At 32.9% G+C, this 23,630-nt stretch overlaps 1 protein-coding gene across 2 annotated transcripts in view; it reads left to right on the top strand.

Moving 5' to 3' along the window:
• LOC115888381 (thyroid adenoma-associated protein homolog) overlaps nucleotides 1-23,630 on the top strand; it is a 44,935-nt gene that overhangs the window by 13,460 nt on the left and 7,845 nt on the right. For both annotated transcript variants that reach the window (XM_030908102.1, XM_030908101.1), the window contains exons 11-22: nucleotides 1,067-1,383; nucleotides 3,227-3,399; nucleotides 4,522-4,848; nucleotides 7,709-7,953; nucleotides 10,364-10,624; nucleotides 14,040-14,231; nucleotides 15,749-15,900; nucleotides 16,103-16,403; nucleotides 19,190-19,566; nucleotides 19,624-19,754; nucleotides 22,905-23,043; nucleotides 23,105-23,255. In XM_030908102.1, coding sequence (XP_030763962.1) covers nucleotides 1,067-1,383; nucleotides 3,227-3,399; nucleotides 4,522-4,848; nucleotides 7,709-7,953; nucleotides 10,364-10,624; nucleotides 14,040-14,231; nucleotides 15,749-15,900; nucleotides 16,103-16,403; nucleotides 19,190-19,566; nucleotides 19,624-19,754; nucleotides 22,905-23,043; nucleotides 23,105-23,255 — 2,766 coding nt within the window. The remainder of the gene's footprint in view (nucleotides 1-1,066; nucleotides 1,384-3,226; nucleotides 3,400-4,521; nucleotides 4,849-7,708; nucleotides 7,954-10,363; nucleotides 10,625-14,039; nucleotides 14,232-15,748; nucleotides 15,901-16,102; nucleotides 16,404-19,189; nucleotides 19,567-19,623; nucleotides 19,755-22,904; nucleotides 23,044-23,104; nucleotides 23,256-23,630) is intronic.

Below are 23,630 nucleotides of genomic sequence, written 5' to 3'. Positions count from 1 at the left end.
GGGCTAGTGATACCGTACTAGAAAAATAAGATAATTAGGGCTTATTTTTTCGTATTTATTATAATTTTGCTAATAACTTGGGTTTGAAAAAAGATATCAAGATGCAGTTTTCGCTGACTTGTTAAGCTTTTATTACTTTTTAGTATCAGTTAAAATTACATATACTATTGCATTTGATTTTTTTGAAAAACGCATAATGTTTGTTAAGTTATAAGATAGCTAGCGTCTACGTTCAAAAGCTTATTTTTATTGTTTATGTGACATAATATAGAGTAAAAACGCTCTTTTAAACGAGCTCTCATTTGTTAGATTCCGATCATCCAGTCCGGAGTTATTAACATTAAAATAATAACAGATCTAACCTTCTCCCACCACTTTATTTTAGCAGATAACCAAAAATGGTACTGACAAAAAAGTTACAAAATTTTCTGAAGATTGTGAAGCAATTATTTATAGTACACCTTATCTAGGCAAAACTTCGTAAACATTCCATTTTCCTAGTTTATAGCAGTTGGGCCCTCTAGCGGTCGTTCTACAAACTAGAAATTAATTTCCAGCAATTTCTCGTGGTCGCTTTAGTTACATATCTTTTTTTCCGCAAGCCCTACTAGTAACAGTTTCCGAGATAAAGCCGAGAGTTATTCTTAGTGGGACACCCTGTACCTTTTGAGTTGTCCACTTTACCGTCTACAAGCTCACCATAAAGAAGAGATTTTGGTAGGCGGTTTTCTTACATCCTGCATACGTCACCAGCCAATCCTAAGCGGGATTTAGTAATCATGACTTCAACGGTCTCGCAGCTCGCTTTTTTAAGGACCGATACGTTTGAGACATGGTGGAACCATTTGATTCTTAAGAGTTGTCTAAGTTGTCTCTGTTGCAACTCGTTTAATGCATTCATATGTCGGCGGTACGCTACCCAGGTTTCGCTTCCATATAACATGGTGCGGATTATTATTGCTTGGTACACTGCAAGTTTCGTTTTTGTGCTCCAATCATGATTGTAGAAAACCCTGTCACTGTACAGACTTTAACGTATTACAAACTTTTTTTTGTGTACTTTCAGAATGTAAATTTCACCTTCAAATACATGCAGAGGAGTTTCGAGCTGGCTACGGACGTCAAACCCAGCAAAACCCTGTCCGCAGCTTATCTATTCGACATCTGTTCGTATTCGCCGTTTTTTTTCGACATCGTTCACAGCGAATGCGGCGAAGCGGCCAAGAAAGGCAACGACCCCACTCTGGACATGATCGTCGTGCTGACTAGGAAGCTGATCAATCAGACTGCCGATATCAAAATAGACCACGTCAGTATGGCTAACGCTTCAGTGTATGGGCTGATTCTGAGCGTGAGACATCTACTGGAGAACAGAGATATTAGGTGAGTCAAAATATATTTTAGATTTGTTACAACCAGTCTTAGAAATAGTTCAGAACTTAAAGAAACAATGAACATAGAGACACTATAACAGAGATACTATATAACAGTATAGTATACTAAGTATACTAGATAACAGAGACACTATATAGAGACTCAAACCCAAAAAAGTCCTATATGGGTATTTCGCCACTGCAGGAAAATCTACAAAATAAAATAGTTATTGTAAACACTGCTGCGTTAATCCAACGGAGACTAACTTTTTTAACATATAAATAACCAGGAGCCCGTGTTGCGAAAAATAATCCTTAACATTAGCAATATATTATTGTCAAGACTACAATTTTAAGCTGTCTTGGCTTTATATCAATTTGGGTAAAATCATGTAAAATATAATATTTATGGAGCAGGGGTCTAGTTCTGATTTGGTTTGGATTATTGTTTCCATTGGATTTACAATGGGCATGATAATTTGTTATTACTGATTTTCATGTATCTTGTTTTCCAGAGGCAGTTGGAATAATTTGGGACGCTTCATTTTTTTGTTCAAACGATACCGACAAAGGAAATACCGAAATTAAGAGCCCCAACTCATTCTTCAACTGGTTTAGAAATACTATATACCACAGTATATTCCGTATCTGCCTACTAACTTCGTCTTATACCTGTCTTATACATCGAAATGTGCGTTCCTATCTGGATATTCTCTTATTTTATGTAACAACCCTGATTCTGAGCTTCATTGCGATTGCTTGAAATAGGCTTGATGCATTCTCCGCCGGTGCTGCCACCATCGGAGAATATCGTAAACAACTAGTACATACTTACAAATACACGGGTTTAAATAGCGAGAATACGAAAAATGTATTATTTAATTATTCTAAAAGTGTTAGGAAGTATAATTTGTGAAAATTTTAAAAATAAAAAAGTAAATATTTTGATATCTTCAGAAGGTCTAACTTGTATTATAATTTATTATTCCAGTTAAAAAACTTTTTAGGTGAGTTCAACTACGGTAGCGAGCATAGTTTTAATCACCGGTTTTACTACTGGGGCATAATTGAGGCTATTTCGGCTATAACGAAATTTTTTAAAGGTACATAATTATAATTTTAGATGTTCGTAAAACATTAATCACTAGTTGATTAAAAAAAGTATAGCATTAATATTGCAAATTATATTTTATCCTCTCATAGTATATGTCTATTTAATTTTTTGTTTATGTAACGAGCATTTTGTTTACTCACTAGTTTCATCGAACTGCTTGAATCTATTTTTACTTTTGATCAAATCGGTGTGAGAAACAATGAAGCTATAAAATGTTTCGGGATAGTTGAATATCCGAGAGAGTTGAGTTATTGAATGTTATTGCACCCAACAACGCCCTAATTACGCTCTCCTTTATTCGTTAACATTTTTTCGGCAAGTTTATTAACATTTGAAACTGTCAAAACACAACACGACGCCTAGTTCGAATTCTTTTTCACTTATTTTTTACTACCTGAAACAGCGTTACATCACATGTTTTATAGTCTCAATAACTGCACTAGTAAAAAAACTAAAATACTTAAATATTATGACAAAACCATGATTTCAATATTATTTTAACACGATCAACATGACGGCGGCGTGAAATAGGTACTGATTTTTGCCGTTGAAGCGCTGCGGTCGGAATTTGTTGAAATCAGCTGAAATGCACCAAGCCTATACCGATTAAGATTGATATGTAGGAGAATAGGATCTATAGGTGGGGGGACACGCGAAGTTGGTTTGGCAGAGTCCTGAATAAGCTATGGTTGTAACAGACGTACCATTAAAAAGAGCCTGTTATTATTTCGTATTTCAGTAAACACAATGATACATACAGTGGTGTTTTTGGACATCTAGTGGGCAACTGCATCAACATAAGTTCGAAAATTATGCCCGTTGTTTGTAATCCGTCTCCCGAGGGATATCTGCCCGATTATGTGGAAGATTTTTGCGAAAACGACGAGTCTCCGAAAGCTCAGATGGTCTTAGGTGGGCACACTTACCATAGAATTTAAAAGTAATAGATTGTTGATATTTAAAAAATATAAAAATATATATATATATTTCTTCTAATCTCTTTAATAATTATTATTTCTTAATTTTATAGCTACAGTTTCTCAGATTTTTGTCGGTCTCTTAATTTAACGTCTATAATTTTTATTAGTCTCTATTTCTATACAGTCTTTATTTTAAAATGTTGGGGCACATCATTTTTTTTTCAAAAATTCCAAATTTTCCAAAAAAAAATTTCGCGAAAAAAACTCATAGACATGGTTCTGATGTCGAAATTTACTACCCCTAAAAATATTTGCACTTATTTAAGACTCACTCTGTATACAGGTTGGCACACCTCATTGCCTCGGTTGTAAACCGTTATAAATTTAAATAAAGTCCATAAACTAATGTCGTTTTGAAACACAGGCAAATTGTCATGGCGACACCAGCCATCTTTATTACCATTTTATTGAAAAATTGCTTTTTGACTTCGACAAAAAATACATAGTCTTGTATTTGAAATAACGAAGTTTTTATGTAAAATAAATGTTTAAAATCGACCAGCAATTTTTGATACCCCTGTATACATTTGAAGAAGCAATAAAATTTTTTAGTAAAGTTTATTTCTCTGGCTTCAAAGTCAGGCATAAGAATTAACTCTGAAAAATAACGTACAGAGCGTTGCCAAACTTTTATATTATAGCATGCATATTTAAATATCTTTAAATATCTCAAAAACCAAAGCATTTAATCTCAAAAACCAAAGCAAAAAAAAATAAAAAATTTTGAAAAAAAAAGAATCCATAAATGAAATGGGTATTCCATAAGAAAAAATATAACTTTCATATGGATCTTAGTTCTGACACACCCTGTACATTTGAAAATAATTTTAAATTATGCACATTGCCTCTCTACATATACCCATAAAATATTTTGTTTCTACGTCTTTCCGTTTTCGTATAATCAACCGAGGGGAATGAGGTGCGCCACCCTGTATATTGGATAATAGGAACGATTCGCTAATCGGAATAGGTCATAACAGTTAGCTGTTCGGATTGAAGAGATTGTATTGTATCTCATACGTAACTATTTGTTATTAATCCGGAAATTTTACAGTGTACGCTTGGCGCACGATGAAGGAAATGACCTTGCTATTGGCCGAAATAGTAAAACAGACGATGAAGCTAGAAAGCGAAATATCGATGCTTTCAGACGATCTCTTGATGGAAGTGGGACAGCTTTTCGTCAACGTTTTCGTGCAGAGCAAACACAGAGGCGTGTTTGAACAGGCCTCCGTGGGTTTCAGCATCATTTGCGAACATTACTGGTCATCTTCGAGGGAGAAAATCAATTCGTTGCCCAGACAATGGCTGAACGATGCTCTGGAGCTTTGTACCGGCAAAAAACACTCGGAGGATCTCTGTCCGACCAGACGAAGCGCAGGTAATTCTTGTGTCTCTAGGTTTTATTTGGTGGTACATTTGAACTACTCATTTTATTAATTATTTTGAGAGTTCGGCATTGTAATTTTGGATTTGAGGATACAAAATCACTCTTTCTAAGATTCAGAGTAATATACAGGGTGGTCCGAAGTATATTCCGGAAACTTCGGCAGCATATTCTGCAGATAAGTAAAAAAGTTTGCATAAATGTATGTCCATAAATGCTTAGTTTCGGAGATAGAGGGTGTAGAAGTTTCATTTTTATTTCGATTTTTTCCAAATAATTTCTTATGTAATGTTAATATTTAGATTAAAATTGGTGTTTGGGAGTTTTTGATTTTGATGTCAATATGACTCCTATTTGTAGGGGGCGCCACCTGCATGTATTTTAACTGGTTTGAAGAGTTATAACTTTTCATCCGGACATGTATAAAACTACTGAGTGAAAAAATGTACATTTTCACTCAGTAGTTTTATACAGTACTTACATTGTGATTTTTTACGTAAAAAATGTCTCTTGGTAAAAATCGCTACTAGCAACCGTTCTCAAGATATTTAGAATGGAAATAGTCAATACATGTCATTATTGACAAAAAAATAAACACGTTGAGTGGATAATTATTTGACTGAAATAATAAATTTGGGATTTTTTTTTTAAATTAATCATAATTTTTTCTGCGAAAAAAGTTTCTGTTGAACTTTTGATACAAAAACATTTCAAATTTATGATTTCAGTCTGATAACTATTTAGTCAACATGTTTAATTTATGTCAATGATGACAGGTATTGATAATTTTGATTCCAAATATCTAGAGAACCATTAGTCGTAGCGATTTTTACCAAGTGACCTTTTTTACGTAAAAAAAACGTCGTAAATGTATATTTTTCTTATATTTTTTTAGTAGTTTTAAACAGGTAGAGAGGAAAAGTTATTAGTCTTCAAACCAGTTAAAAAATATGCAGTTGGCGCCTTCTACAAGTAGGAGTCATATTGACATCAAAATCAAATTTCTCATGTCAAAAAACTACCAGACACCTATTTTCATGCAAATATTGACATTACTTCAGAAATTATTTGGAAAAACTCGAAATAAAATTGAAACTTTAACACCCTGTATCTCCATTTATCTGCAGAATATGCTGCCGAAGTTTCCGGAATACAGTTCGGACCACCCTGTATATCACTTTAATTCAAGTCTTGATTCAATGTTTTTCCAAATTTATATACGTATCAATTATAAAATATCCAAGAAATAAAAAAAAAACATAAAAAGCACAAATTCAAAATCCTTAAGAGAAAAGTTTTTGTTTTTAACGTATCGTTTTTAACGCTTATCCTTCGATCTTTTAATCATTTTTCAGATGGTTTAGTTCAATGCCTCATACATTTGATCTGCCCTTTTTATTTTGTTGGTTTGGTGGTTTAACATCTTTGTTTTATTTATTAGAATACCTAATTTTAATAGTTTTAAGAGACGGTACGGGTACACTTTTTTCTCTTATTTTTAATTAAACACACTGCTCATGGAAATTTGCCTCATCAATGGCAGTCAAAACAATCAAAATTATTTCTCCAAAAAATCCTATATGGGGGTATTTCGCCACTGCAAGAAAATCTACAAAATAAAATAGTTATTTTTTTTGTGAACACTGCTGGGGTAATCCAAACCGAAACTACTTGTCAACAGTTAGGTTTACAGATATACAAATTTGCCTAACGAACAAAAAAATGCTTAACGTTTCGGAAAGTTTATCTATTTCCGTCGTCGGAAGCAAAAAAAAAATACAAAGAATAAAGAAAAAAACTATTTAAAATATTTAAATTCAACTATCTTTAACTTGCAGTGAATTTAAACTGATCGTCTTTTGATCGTCTTTGTTAGAAACTGCATTAAAAACTAGATGTTTGCTATGATTGTGATTTTGTAAACAAATTTAACGGTTTTAAAATTACGGTAAAAGACCGTGATTTCTATCTGCGAGTTTGAATTTTTAGGCGTTGCGATTTGCGATATTGTTGCGAATGTAATTTTGTGGTCCATTGAAGCATTTTATAGTAAACTGCGATTAAAATTTCTCTCTGATATTATTTATTTATAATAATAATATTAATAGCTCCCGTTTGACGCCTTGGGAGTAGCAAGGTACAGCTTGCCATGCTAGAGCCGTTCGGTATACAAGGAAGGTAATGTGGCTAGCACTACGCTTCAACCGCCTATATTATTACCTCAGGATTGTGATGCCCAAGTACTCATTTAAGGTTGAGTCGACCTTGATTCGAACCCACTACCTTGAGATTGGTAGACGAGAGCCTGTACCTCTACGCCACCGAGCACCTTATTATTTATTTATAGAGAGGTATTATTTTCTAGGCCCACCATCATAATATACCGGGTGTTTCTCAAGAGTGGTTCACCTCTATAACTTTTTATTTTTTCTGATAAAAAAATGAGATTTGACTTAATTTATGACATTGACTTGACGTTAATTAAATGACACTCTGAATAGAACGAAACGATCGTTTTTTCAAATGGAACGAGGGTGGCTCATTGGCATATTTAGAAAAAAACATTTTTTTACGAATAATAGTTTTGTTTGGTAAATATTAAAATCGCAATCGCAAGTTACAAAATCGCAGTCGCAGTTTCAATTGGCGATTGGAGAATCGCAGTTTTACTCATCTCTATTAAAAACTAGTTGTTTTTACTGGGTAAAACACGGTTTATAACATGCGGTACATTTGAACAATTTGTCCATTTCTTTGTTTAAGATCTTCCATTCTTAATTTTATCCATCCAAGTGTTATAACACGGTTTACACCATGCGGTACATTTGAACTACTGTCCATTTCTTTGTTTAAGGTCTTCCATTCTTAATTTTATCCATCGTAACGACCAGTATTGAATCAGCACCATTCCAGACGGTCATGTCATGTTTATTGAAGACGGCAGAGGATTCCGAGGATGGCAACAGTGAAATAAAGATGCATTGTTTAAACGTTTTGCGAGCCATCTTCAGGCACAGCAAGCTGGGAGAATTGGTGGCCCCCTACGTAGCCGCGGGCGTTATCCTGGCTATTAAGGGGTTCCGGAGTGAAACCTGGGGGGTAAGATTTTGTTAAAAATTAGAGTACAACAGAGAACAAATTAATATTGCTTATATAAGAGTTTCTTGTCTTGAACTATAATATATATTAGCAGTTCAAGGCAAGAAACACTTATATAATTTTATTATACCGTGCTGGCAACTGTTACTTTTGGGTCGGCATTTACATGTGCGGAAGTAAATCGCATAGGGATCTTATTAAGTCGGAGTGAGAGACATGCGACCGACCGACGCGACGCGCGACGGTGTGCTGTTGCGGCGTTGCCGATACGCCTTTCCCTATCAAGTAAAAATCACGATCGCAAACCGCTTATTTTTAAGACTTTTTTTTCAAGAGATAACTAGATAAAATCATTAGGTGTGTAATGTTTCTGAGAATCTGAAATGGAATTATAAGGATATCGTTAGGGTGTCATTTTTTTTATAACGAGAAAACGTCAGTAATCGCGATAATTTAAAAACTCAACTTTTTAACACATAACAGGCCATAACTCAAGAACCACTTTAGATATTGAAACTTTTTTTTATTTTCAAGATCGGATATTTTACAATATGTTTACATAAGAAAAATTCGATAAGGTTGTTTTTTTCCATTCAAAAATTGTAAACAATCCATCCATTTACTTTTAGAGCACAGCAATTTTCAGCAATCGTGTAATTTTTTTATTGATAAAGATTTTCACATACTGTCTACAAAGAAAATACAGCAGAAATATTAACAAAGTTCTTGAAAAAACTACAATCTATTATTTCTAATAGATTTCGAGATATCGATTTTTGAATTCAGAGTTCTAATAGCGCGACCACTATCCAACACCCACACAATTCCACTTATTTTTACCAAAAATGCAAGTGTTTCTAGCTTGCATTTAAAAAAATTCCAGTTATAAGGAAAATTACAACGACTCGTTAATAAATAAACAAATGAAGTATCACGAGACGTAATTAAATCGTGAAGCTGAACGCATGACGTACACCTTTCCCTAGAACTTAAGTACTGACAGAGGTATTGATTGGGTCGACCGGTCAACTGCGACAAATCTGCTATATCCCCTTCCACGTCTCTTAGCGATGTGCACAGTTTCTCGGTTTATTTGATACGTTTGGTAACGTGTTTACTGTCCTCTCTTTGTTCAGTACATTATAAACGCATTGTACTCTTCTTACATACGGAAATCTCGACCCAAGACTAACCTTTGCCAGCCCTTAGCATACCTAAAGACTGCAAGAAATTTATTTTCCATTATATATTTTGGGCTAGCCGAAAAAGGCCTTTATTTTTTACTATCGATAGTTGTGCTTCGGTGGTACGAAAGTACTACCATTGCACGCACGCCGCTATCTCGCGATGCGGGACTTAATATCTTACCGTTACTTTACTACAAGTTGTATTTATATACTCTGCGCTGTACTCGTCATTTTGTGGAAACGACCCAAGCTCACCTGATGATGGGATAGGGCCCCGAAACCGGTAGTGAGAGCTGGTTGATCCACATTATTACGAACGAACACAGCGTGGAATTAATTTCTATATTAGCAGTTCAATGCAAGAAACTCTTATATAATTTTATTAATATTGCTTTGAGTAAGAAAGCAATTTTTAGATTCTGCGTAAAATTCTACAATATACAAGGTGGTCCGAACTGTATTGCTGAAACTTCGGCAGCATATTCTGCTAATAAAAATAAGTAAAAAAGTTCGTATAAATGTATGTCCTAAAATACTTGGTTTTGGAGATACAGGGTGTAAAAGTTTCATTTTTATTTCGATTTTTTCCAAATAATTTCTGAAGTAACGTCAATATTTGGATGAAAATTGGTATCTGGGAGTTTTTTGATATGAGAAATTTGATTTTGATGTCAATATGACTCCTATTTGTAGGGGGCGCCACCTACATGTGTTTAAACTGTTTTGAAGAGTAATAACTTTTTGTCTGTACCTGTATAAAACTACTGAGTAAAAAATATACATTTACGACCTTTTTTACGTAATAAAGGTCTCTTAGTAAAAATCGCTAGAAGTAATGGTTCTCGAGATATTTGGAATCGAACTTATCATACCTGTCATCATTGACTTAAATTAAATATGTTGACTAAATAGTTATTAGACTGAAATCATAAATTTGTAATGTTTTTGTGCCAAAAGTTTTGAAACGAAAAAAATCTACGGAAAAAATCATTTTTCCGTAGAAAAATTCATGATTAATTTAAAAAATAATTTTTTTTCAAATTTATTATTTCAGTCAAATAACTACCTACTCAATGTGTTTATTTTTTTGTCAATAAACAGTTACAGTTCGGACCACCCTGTATTCGTATCATTATAATTTCCCCGACTCCTTTACTCTGTGACTTACTTAGCAGACAACGTTTCTACTTTAATGTTGTTGGACTAAAATAATAAATTTTCAGATAAGAAACTCATCAACGTTACTTTTTGCCGCTCTGATGGTCAGAATGTTCGGTGTACAAAGAACTGCGGACGATGACAGGGTGTGTTTCAAAAATAAGCTCACCGTGAGGGTGTTTTTCCTGAGATACGAGCCCCTTTACAGCTTTATCTTGAGTACTCTGGCCGAAGAGTGCCATAATAAGTCCAGTCTGGTACTACAACCTATTTTGATGGTATTGTCGAGACTTTATCCGTCTAATTTCGAAGAGGAATCTTGTCAAGTAAGATTTTATATTCTGCCTATTTTTGAAAATGTATGTTAACGGGATTCTCATTAAATAAAAAATAGGCGATGGACTTGTCGACATTTGGATAAGTAAATTTAAAATAAGAAATATCAATAAAACTTGGAATTTTTACTGGAATGATTGTACTATGTTCTATTACTATACCGTGCTGGCTACTCTTACTTTTGGGTCGGTATTTATATGTGTGGAAGTAAATCGCACAGGGATCTTATTAAGTCGGAGTGGGAGGAATGCGACGGTGTGCTGTTGCGGCGTTGCCACATTTCTCCGGTACGCCTTTCTCTATCAAGTAAAGTAAAATCACTATAGCAAACCGCCTATTTTTAAAAGACTTTTTTTTTCGAAAAGAGAACTAGGTAAAATCATTAGATATGTTTCTGAGTATCTGAAATAGAATTATAAGGATACCGTTAAGGTGTCTTTTTTATAACGAGAAAACGTCAGTAATCGTCATAACTAAGGAACTCAACTTTTTAAGACATATTACACTTTAACTCAAGAACTACTTTAGATATTGAAGCCTTTTTTTATTTTGAAGTTCGGATATTTTACATGATTTTAAATAAGAAAAATTCGATAGACTTGTTTTTTTTCAATCAGAAATTTAAAAAAAAACATCCATTTACTTTTAGTGCATTGCAAGTTTCAGCAATAGGGTCCTTGCACGTGTGGGGTATAATTTAAATATTTATACATTTTTACCTAAAACATATATATGTAAAATCAGTTTGTACAAATTCCATCTGGAAAATACTTAAATTGATGATTGAATTCATTGAAATTCGCTTGGCGCGAAAACGAGGCGTGACGTGAAAGATCTTAAAATTTTCGGCTCACAGCGAACGCATTCCATTTAAATAAAGGGTTGCGCTTTGTTTAGAATTATGACAGAACCAGTGTTGCCAGAATTGCAGGATTTCCTTCAATATGAACAATACAGTCAAATTTCGTCGATTAAAGGTCAATTTTTGAAGGATTTTTATACAAAAAGAAGACAATATGAAGGTTTCTGGCAGCTTTGCACAGTAAAAATTATTGTTAAAATATGTATTGTTATATCCTACATCTATTTTTTCACTTTAACGGTGTTTAATTAAGGATGAAGTTAAAAGTAATTCATAAAGTCCACAGTTCGAAAGATTCCTCAGTTTGAAAGATACATTTAACAAAAAAAATAATAGATACATTTTTATCTTTCAACACGTTTTATTACACACATACCATAACTAAACCAAAGTTCTTGACGTTGAAAAGAAATAAATAGGTAAACGTAAAACATAAATATCTAATAAGTCAGCTGATCATGGCGTCTTGATTAATTATTTTAGATTGAAGTAGCCATTGTCAGAAATGAATTTTTTGAGACATACTTTATAATACTGCTGTCGAGTATATTGATCATGTTATTTTTTAATAAAAAAATTATATAAATACATCAGTGTACCAAAATTACCAGAAATAAGTTTTTAAAAATTTTCTCCTTATTATAAAATAAGTAAAATACACGAAATTTAGTGATTTTTTACAAGATTTGGATTTTTTTGTGAAGTTGAAAGAATATGAAAGGTTTTTAACGCTCCGTTGAAGAAATTCGCTCGAAAATATCGGACAACACTGCTCTTCTCCATTTGACGCATACATCAAGTATATTCTGTGGCATACATGCTCGTGCGTCAAACTTATGCGTCAAACGAACGTCAATCTCATCAATCTGCAATTTATAAATCGTCGAGATCTAAGTAAAAGTCGATGAAATTCGATAAAAATAATCCATAAAGAAGGCAAATAACAGTTAAAATAAGTAAAAAAACGTTTTAACGATGGTATTGATATAATATTAATGGTATTTTATTACAGGTTATGGAAGAGAAATACGTATAGGTATAGATATAGGAATGAGATAGAATAGTGAATGTGAAATTTCTAGATAAAATATTAACAGGTAGTATTGTATTTAAAGGTATGAATTGAGATAATTAAATGCTAATTATTTACTTAACCTATAGTTTTCTTAAATATATACATATACTTACTGTTAACGTTAAAAATATTCATGACATAAATGAATAAGGGTAAAAACATTCAGGAAATTATTATTTAATAGAAAATAAGAGGGATTTTTATATAAACCTTTTTGATTTGACGTTTTCATACGTAATATCTGTTTTAGAGTTTTAAAGAGTAGAAACCGCCAGCGCCGAACACCAGTCCAATTTTATGATTAAAAATGCTTGTTCAGTGACGAAGTATAACTTTATAAAATCAACTAAAACACATATAGTAGGACTATTTTATTCACATAGGCTTGTCGACAAGTTATAAACATAAATCGTATACCTACCTATTTACTTTTGCTCCTCCAATTTTGGCAGAAGTAAACAAAACATTCTGCGAAAAATAATAGGCGATCATCGTCGAATCTACTTTCCGTAGATTGTCTGTGCTTTATTATAATCCGGTTCTGTCATAATTCTAACAAATGAAACACCCAGTGATATCTAAATAAATTTGAAAAACATCTAAATAAATTATAAATTATTTAGATGTCAAATGTCATTGGGAAGAGCTTATTAAAATTTAAATGGAATGCGTTCGCTGTGAGCCGAAAATGTTAATATCTTTGACGTCACGCCTCGTTTTCGCGCCAAGCGAATTTCAATGAATTTCAATCATTAATTTAAATACTTTCCAGATGGAATTTATACAAACTGATTTTACATATATATGTTTTAATGTATTAGTAAATTGTAAAAATGTATTAGAAATCATAAATATTTAAATTATACACGACACGTGCAAGGACCCTATTGTGTAACTTTTTTATTTATAAAGTCTGCGATGAAAATATAGCAGAAATATTAAGAAAATTTTTGAAAAAAACTGCAATCAATTATTTCTAATGGATTTCGAGATATCGATTTTTGAATTCAGAGTTCTAATAGCGCAATCACTGTCGAACATCAACTCAATTCAACTCATTCACTTAAAAATTAGACAAGCTATAGGGAAAATTACAGCGATTTGTTAATAAATAAACAAATAAAGTATCACGAGACGTAATTAAATTGTAAAGCTGAACGCATGATGTACACACTTCTCTAGAATTTTAAGTACTGATTGTTTCGACCGGTCGACCGCGACGAATCTGCTATATCCCCTTCCACGTCTCTTAGCAATGTGCATAGTTTCTCGGTTTATTTCACACGTTTGGCAACGTTTTTACTGTTCTCTCTTTGTTCAGCATTGTACTCTCCTTACATACGGAAATCTCGACCCAAAACTAACTTTTGCCAGCCCTTAGTATACGGACTTTTTAGTATATTATATTAATTCAAGATATATATGTTTTTTTTAATCTTTCTGAAAATAATGATTTCTTTTAATTCAGGTGAAAGAGTACTTGCCCTATATTAACGTATGCTTGTCAAGCCCAGATTATAGAACCCGAGATGCGGCTGCTAAGGCTTCCGTAGCTCTGATAAACAATGCAGACATTAAGAGTCACTTTGAGATGTGTTTTAACAAAATTGGGGACATTAATACAGTGACTGACAATGAATGCCACGGAATTGTGTTGCAGGTATGGTTATCAATATTCAGTGTGTACTTTCTCTATGTGACAGAAATTGCAAACTCAGTATACAGTAGCGTGCCGTGGGTAAAAGGGCGGGGTGGGCGAGCTGTGTTGAGGTTGCGATTTCACTAGGGCGCGTCACTCGGTCAGAGCTAACCCCCCGTGCCCCCCATACGGCACGCCACTGTCTGTATATGCTTGGCTATATTTGTACTGTTTTGTTGGTTGATTGGCTGCATGAAGTCGAGTAAACGATAATATTTTTATCCCAGTCTGCATACAAATAACCAGACTTTATTTAATTTAAAAAAACGGGATTTATTTTATTAGTTTTTTTTGAAAAATTTTCAAGTTTTCAACAAAATGTTTCAAGATATTTTTAATTTTATTGAAAAAAATATATTTACATTTACTAGATGCAATTTCTATGTCACACAATATATAGGATGGTCCGAACTGTATTCCGGAAACTTCGGCAGTATATTCTGCAGATAAATATAAGTAAAAAAGTTTGTATAAATGTATTTCCTAAAATGCTTAGTTTCGGAGATAGAGGATGTAGAAGTTTCATTTTTATTTCGATTTTTTCCAAATAATTTATGAAGTGACGTCAATATTTGGGTGCAAATTGATGTCTAAGTGTTTTTGATATGAGAAATTTGATTTCGATATCAGTATGACTCCTGCTTGTAGAGGGTGCCACCTACATATTTTTTAACTGGTTTGAAGAGTAATGACTTTGTCCGTACGTGTATAAAACTACTGAGTAAAAAAAATATACATTTACGATTTTTGTTATGTAAAAAAGGTTCTTGATAAAAATTGCTACAATTAATGGTTTTCGAGATATTTGGAATCGGAATTATCAATACCTGTCATCATTGACATAAATTAAACATGTTGACTAAACAGTTATTAAAGTAAAATCATAAATTTGAAATGTTTTTGTTCCAAAAGTTCAACAGAAACTGTTTTATCATCATTTTTTTGCAGAAAAATTTAAAATTAATTTAAAATATAAAAATTTTCCAAACAAACGTACATATTTATTTTTTGTCAATAATGACATGTATTGACTATTTCCATTCTAAATATCTTGACAGTGCTCGTAGCGATTTTTACCAAGAGACAATTTTTACGTAAAAAGTCACGAAATTATATATTTTTTCACTCTAGTTTTATACAGGTACGGACGAAAAGTTATTACTGTTCAAAGCAGTTAAAACACATATAGGTGGCGTCCCGTACAAATAGGAGTCATATTGTCATCAAAATCAATTTTCTCATGTCAAAAAACTCCCACACTCCAATTTTCATCCAAATATTGACGTTACTTTAGAAATTATTTGGAAAACCCCGAAATAACAATGAAACTTCTACACCCTGTATCTCCGAAACTAAGCATTTTAGGACATACATTTATACGAACTTTTTTACTTATTTTTATCTGCAGAAGTTCCCGAAATACAGTTCGGACCACCCTGTGTAATATATGTAATTAGAATATTTAATGTTTTTTTAAGATGTGCTATATATTAAAATATAACATTGTCAGAGACTTACCGCTGGCAAGTTACTTGACACAGAGTTTACATATTTGGGAATTAGCAGGAAAAAAATTCAGTCATATGACTGTCAATCTTTACACAGAACTTATCACATTATTATTACAAATGTAAGTTTTTTTTTATTAATTTTAAATATATTTACACATTAAAATGTTATTTATATCTACAAGCTTCTGGGAATATCATTATAATATTTCATCTAAAACGCTATATGGAACTCTAGGCTCACGATTTTTTTAATTTTAGTGGCTATATTTCCAGACGTTTATAGAAACAAACCCGGTACAAATTAATAATGTTCTTTTATAGTTGCAGTAATTTTGACGATGTTCCTTTGTTAAAAAACATTCTCCTACACCTCTCAAAACAGGGAAAAACAAGCGATGTACCTTTAACCTGGCAAGAAAACTTTCTTTCAACGAGAACTGTCTTAGCCTACTATATAATAAATAACAAATTCGAAGAGACTGAAACGACATACTCAACTGTAACCAATGAGATCATGTCCTATATGTACGGACACGAGAATTCTATGAAGAGGTTTTTTTTGGAATTACTGATCAAGCTGAATCAGATTCATCTATATCACAATCAATCAGATAATGCTATAGTAAGTATATGGTCGCAGAGAAATAAGCAAAAATAGTGAAATTTGAAATTATTTCTTGTTAAAAGTGTATGCCACTCTGTGCCTTTTGAAAATAATTTTAAATTGTATCTTTAGTAGTCTTCCAACGATCCCGTCACTCCCAATTTCTAAAAATCAAATCATTTGGCTTCAAAATACTCAGATTACAGTTGGGGGTTGGAACCTTTGGTGTTACACAGCAGAATAAAACACTAAATCACCACAATACACCAAGACACTTTTACTTTTACACTGGACGCGCGTTTTGCTAACCATGTTAGCATCAACAGCGTTTTCAATTTTGCTTCTTCTAGATATGATTTTTTCAACTGTATTAAGTAACACCTGTTTCATTTTATTGGAAATCCGCAAACGGCTAAGTTTTCAATACCAGGTAACAATTTTTTTTTCAATCTCTCTGGTTAAAACAAGTTCTGGTCCCATTCGTTTGCAAACGTTGCTTATTTGTCTTTAATACGGTTTACAGATATAAAATAACGACACGTATAGAGATCGACCGCTCGTGAAACGAAGTCGGCGCTCTGCACCGCCACGAAATTCTATACGGCTCTAAGCAATTCCAAAAAACAACTAGTATGAATGGAAAACATGTTATTTCGACAACCATCGATACAGGCGGCGAGATACAACGGACAACGGAGTGGGGAATGCGCTACGGCGAACGTAGCTGCATCGGACGATGGTCGTGTTGGGCTTGCAACAGCTTAAAAATAATAGGATATATAAAAGAAGCAGCTTTTTTGAAACAGTTGCGGGCATAACGCCTGGCGGTCGAGATAACAGGAGTAGGAAACTAAGGCTGCTGCTGCTGCTGCATGTCGATTGTCGATGGAGGCTCGCAACGGGTTGGAGAATAACATATAGAAAATAAGCAGTCATTTTAGATACGTTGGTTTTTAACCTGTTACGAGCATAACAGGTGGCGGTCGAGATAATCGGAGTGGGAAAGTAACGCTGCTGCATCGGCCGATTGTCGATGGAGGTTCGAAACAGGTTGGAGAATAACGCATCAGTTGTTTTAGATACATTGTTTTTCAACCTGTTACGAGCATAACGGGCGGAGGTCGAGATATTATGGCGCTGTATGTTTCAGTACTTAGTTATTAAGTTTCAGTTAGTTAGTTATTTTTATTAATATGTTTAAATATATACTTTCATTGTTTTTGCTACATTTTAAAACTCTTCAAAGACAATTTTAATAAGATTTACTTTAAGAAATTGTGAATGGTGCTTAGAAATTTAGTGATTAATTAATTTTATTATAATAATGAGAAGTACCTAATAAAAAATGGAAATAATAATTTAATTAACGATTTAGTAATATGTACTATGTTTTTCTAAAGAAATGCTTTAGAAAAAAAAAAGTTTTGAGTTTTTCTAAATTTTCCCAGTCTTAAATTTTATTACAATACAGTAGTTGCAAAGTAATAGTTTTGTATTTTTCACCACTGTCTAAGACTATTACTGTTATAGATGGTGATAAGAATAAAAACACTATGTTAAGAAAAGACTGTTTAAAAGGTAGCAAACACATTGAGTATAATATTAATTTTAAATAATGTATATTCGTTGGTTTTGCTGCGATTTAAAGCTCTTCAAAAAACAAATTTACTATTCAGAGATAATGATACAACAAACGATAGATACTAAAAATACACTAAATAAAGATATTACTTTTCAACTTCTAAAACAAGTAAAGGCTAAATTATACAGACTTCAAATTATTTGGAATCGCACTAAGAAAAAATAATCTCTTGAAATACTATAATAATTAGATATTACCCTTGTTTATACAGTATGTCCCCGGATTGTCTTTATAAGAGGAAATAAAGAAACCTGTTATTTTTAAGCTGTTATTTTAAGCTGCTTTTTATAAATAACTGTAACAGTTTCAACTGTTACCTAAAAGTAACAGTTTTGCCCACCACTACTTGGAACCCTGTACTTACTGCATGTTTTACGCTATTTTCCCTCTTCTCGGACAGTTTCGAATGTTTTTTCTAATGCACCTTTATTGTATTGATGAAAACTCCCGTTTATTTTAGGCTTCGTGCTTGAAAATAACCAAAATCTCATAAAAAATCAGTCTGAACCCGACCTCTCAAATATATTAAATTTAGCATTGACCAGTGTTCGGACAACTTTTATTTCCTTTGATCTGCGTTTGTGTTGGGTTTTTGCTGTCCGACCACTAAACACTGTCAAAAACTCATCTTTCATTATATTTCAAACGAAAAAGACAGTAGATATTACATATCAATTATCAATAAAAAACTAAAACAAAAGAATTATTTTTCCCCGACTACTGAACTTAAAACAAAATTAAGTATACGAGTTTATCGGACACCTAAATTTAACATTAAAATATTAAAAAGTATCTTTTTTTATTTGAAATAAAAGTTAAGACTATTCTACATACACGTAAAGTTATAAGTACTTCATAAATTAGATACAAAATTTTTAACTTACCTTACAAACTATTTCGCCTCCACCTTTAACAGGCAAAAATTAGGAAGCACAAACATGTGGTCACTTTCCAGAATTTTTAATGGTTTCAGAGTGACAATTTGGACAAAGAAGATGTTATAGAACAAAGCAGAAGAATTGGGTTTTTAGTAATTTGAAGCAATACTGATAATATTTTTAACTTATTTCCCAATAAATACGTTTTGTCCGACCACTGGCTAATTCACCATACTATTTACGGTGACCACCCTGATTAAAAAATACCTTTAACCCTCTTGTAGATCAACTCCGAAGCAGAAATAGACAACCATCCCTTATTCTACACAGGAGACGTTGAAATAAGGCCCTCCATAACCACTTTGGTGACGAGTTTCTCCAGAACTTCTGTGGAAAACATCCTAAAACACATCCATCCCTACCTGAAAACCTTCCTAATCGAAGAACTAAAGATCCAACACAACATCTGCAGCGAAGATAGGGTCCTGTTTTTCCTCCTGTTGGATTTCTACCCTTGCGCCATCAAATTTTTGAGGTTAAGCAAACAGGAGACGCTCAACGCTCTGCTGAGCTACTGCGACTGTGATAATGAAGAGCTCATTAGTGCTGTGATAAGCTGTATAAGTACGTTTTTAATGGAGGTCGACTACACTCTCTTAAAGTAAGAATATTTAAGGTATTACTGAGGGTTTGTGTGTTATGTAAAAGTTATTTTTAGATATGATAAACTTTTGGAAGTATTAGCAAAGTCCGCGTCGCCGGCCGCTGCGGTGCATCGTAGGCTGACGGTGTGCGACTTCCTCTGCAAGAATTCAGCGTTATACTGTAACGAAGAGCCCGTTTTAAAAGGTTATTATTTTATTTTATCGAATATAGATTATAGGAGTGAAAGCATCTTTAATTTCTGCATTTTCTGTGTTATACGGGTTCGCCTCAAAAGTGGCTCACCCCTATAACTTTTATTTTTTTTAGATAAAAAAAACGAGATTTGGTATGTTAGTATATGACATAAATGGAAATGGAAATTACTACAACTTTTGATTTTTAAATTACACTGTATATTTTTACTTTATTAGATAAAAAATGACATTCTGAATAGAATATCAACTTTTGATATTTTTGCTTTAAAAAAATTGTATTTTAATTTTTTTTTGATAAAATGTTGTTTTGGAAAAAGCATTTTTTTATAAATAATTTGGTACCACACACTTGGTATTTCGAGTCAAATTGTCGTTATGAGTCGCATGACAAAAGTTGACATATGATATGTCATTCTATTCAGAGTGTCATTTTCTATTGAATAAAGTAAAAAAATACCGAGAATGTCATTTAAAAATCAAAAGTTGTAATCATTTCCCGTGAAACAGGAAGTGACCAAAAACTAATTTATGTCATATACTATCATACCAAATCTCGTTGTTTTTATCTAAAAAAATAAAAAAGTTATAGGGATGAGTCACTTTTGAAATGCACCCATTTTATTTCAAATACCGAGCTGGCAACTGTTACTTTTGGGTTGGTATTTACATGTGTGGAAGTAAATCGCATAGGGATCTTATTAAGTCGGAGTGAGAGAAATGCGACGATGTGCTGTTGCGGCGTTGCCGATACGCCTTTCCCTATCAAGTAAAGTAAAATCACGATCGCAAACCGCTTATTTTTAAAAGACTTTTTTTCGAAAAGATAACTAGAAAAAATCATTAGATATGTTTCTGAGCATCTGAAATGGAATTATAGGGATATCGTTAGAGTGTCCATTTTTTCATAACGAGAAAACATCAGTAATTGCGATAATTTAAAAACTCAACTTTTTAACATGTAACACGCCATAACTTAAGAACCACTTTAGATATTGAAACTTTTTTTTTTATTTTGAAGACCGGTATTTTCATATACTGTCTGCGAAGAAAATATAGCAGAGATGTTAAGAAAGTTTTTGAAAAAAACTACAATCAATTATTTCTAATGGATTTCGAGATATCAATTTTTGAATTCAGAGTTCTAATAGCGCGACCACTGTCGAACACCAACTCAATTCCACTTATTTTTATCCAAAATGCAAGTGTTTCTAACGCAGTTAAAATTTTTCAAGCTATAGAGAGAAAATTACAACGACTCGTTAATAAATAAACAAATAAAGAATTACGAGACGTAATTAAATCGTGAAGCTGAATGCATGATGTACACACTTACCCTAGAACTTTAAGTACTGACAAAGGTATTGATTGGGTCGACCAGTCGACTGCGACAGATCTGCTATATCCCCTACCACGTCTCTTAGCAATGTGGAGTTTCTCGGTTTATTACATACGTTTGGCAACGTGTTTACTGTTTTGTCTCTTTGTTCAGTACATTTTAAACGCATTGTACTCTTCATACATACGGAGATATCGACCCAAGACTAACCTTTGCCAGCCCTTAGTATAAATATACGTTTCAAGATAATATATTACTATTCCGCTCAAATGTCATTAAAGTGAGGGCTCTCTGAAATTTTGAACATAGGAAATTTGCTTAATTCCTATGTATTTCCAGTTTAAGAAATAACAATGTGCAAAAACGTCTGCTATCTTACAATTATTTCTGAATACTAAAAAAATCTGGGCACACCATATACTGGGCGACTAACTGTTCCAAAAAAAAATTAACAGAACTGAAAATCAGATTCCCTTTTTGAGATTTTACATTTTCAATTTTCTGAAGAAGAAATTTCTGAAGTTCTGAACATATCAAAATATTTACTTTTTTATTTTTATTTTTAGAGACAAATTATACTTCCTAACACTTTTAGAATAATTATATAGTAATTTTTTCTTATACTCGCTATTTAAACCCGTGTATTTGTATATGTTACAGTGAAAGTAGGAAATTCAGTGATAGCTAACATTAGGAAATGCTAGCAATTACGCAATGGACCAGTGAATGTGGTATTTTAAAGAGATTTAAAAAAGTTAAAGTTATTATTATTTAAACTTTTAAGAATATTGGATCACCTCAATATTCAAGCTCATCCACATATCTTAAAATTACAATTTACCTTTTTAGTATATTTATTAAAAATTTTAGAAAATAACGACATATATAACGACCTTCTAAATATTAAAAGGAAAAGCATAGTAAACATTTGAAGGTGAACAAAACAATTAGAAAAAACATTCAAAGATCACTTATTGGTACAAGGTTTTTTTAATAAAGTTATTCGTCGTGGACAAAATAAAGTATGCCCGAATTTTCTTCAACGGGAGTTATTCGTTTTTTCAAACACGCCACTTCAAGCATATCAAAACGTTTAATAAGTTCATAGTCACTAGGTTCCTTAATATCTTTTTCTCTTGCAAGCTTAATTTTTGCTATGACTTCATTATATTGCAACAATGAAAAACAAGCACTAATACATTCTTGCGAGTGCCTAGTTTACCTTAATTGTTTACAGAAAATTTCTTCCATAGGGAAAATACCGCACAGCACTTTTTACAACGATAAATAAAAAATTATACATAACCACAAAAAACAAAGTGAATTTACGCCAGAGGTCTGTCAACGTTGCCAACGTTTAGCCTAATTTAATGTTATCCTTATATTGCCTATTATTCAACTTATCCTTATATTTTACAACGTGTGGCAACCGCGCTAACTAAATCTTTCAAACTCACTGCTATCGTCCAGGGAATGCTTTTATTAGTAAAAGTTGGTTTCAAAAATAGCTGTTGAACTTTTACTGGCGTAGTCGTAGCAAATCAGTCAATGTGAGCTTTTACTAGTAATTGTTAACAATCACTGATTTCCAACGTTTACTGTAACATTGTATATCAGTTATTTTCGATATTCTCAGATGGTGGCAGCACCGGCAAGAATGCGCCTAGCCTATAAGTAGAAATATTTTTAAAATGTGCCCAACTTTGCCCACATATTATTTAAAAAAAAGTGTAGTGAAAATCTCAAACAGTAGTATATTTTGTCTTGGAACAGTGGGTCACCCTGTATAAACCATTATTTTAGGCGATGAACTGTGTACCGTCATCAATATAGTTATGGTGTTACTAGAAGACGAAGATCTGGATGTAAGGAACGCCATGAGTAACTACGAGAACGCTTTGAAAGTCAAAATTAAAATCAACAACTTTCTCAACCAAACAATGTAAGCTAATTATTACCGATTTAGTGTGCCGAAGTTGCAAAATTAAATTCAATCATTGCAGATCTGGACACCGGTGGCCAGTGGTCCCTGAAAAGGCCAAGGAAGATCTGATTCATTTGATGACGGTATTGTTACCCAGGAGAAAAGCCGTTTGTCTGATTTTCTCTTGGGCTTGTAGGTATTTTCCGGACCCGTCATGTGAACCATCTGAGGTTAGTATATTTACAATTTTTTTTCTTGAAGAATCGCTTTACCTATTATTTTTAAATCGCTATTCTACAGGGTGGTCCGAATTGTATTCCGGAAACTTCGGCAGCATACTCTGTACATGAAAATAAGTAAAAAAGTTCGTATAAATGTATGTCCTAAAATGCTTAGTTTCGGAGATACAGGGTGTAGAAGTTTCATTTTTATTTCGATCTTTTCCAAATGATTTCTGAAATAACGTCAATATTTGGATGGTGTATTGATATGGTAAATTGGTGTCTAGGAGTTTTTTGACATGAGAAATTTGATTTTGATATCAATATGACTCCTACCTTTGACTCCTACTAGTAGAGGGCGCCACCTACATATTTTTAACTGGT

Source organism: Sitophilus oryzae, unplaced genomic scaffold, assembly GCF_002938485.1.
Source record: "Sitophilus oryzae breed Bouriz unplaced genomic scaffold, Soryzae_2.0 scaffold_734_pilon_pilon, whole genome shotgun sequence".
NCBI classification, from domain to species: domain Eukaryota; kingdom Metazoa; phylum Arthropoda; class Insecta; order Coleoptera; family Curculionidae; genus Sitophilus; species Sitophilus oryzae.
This window is presented reverse-complemented; position numbering and strand designations above follow the sequence as displayed.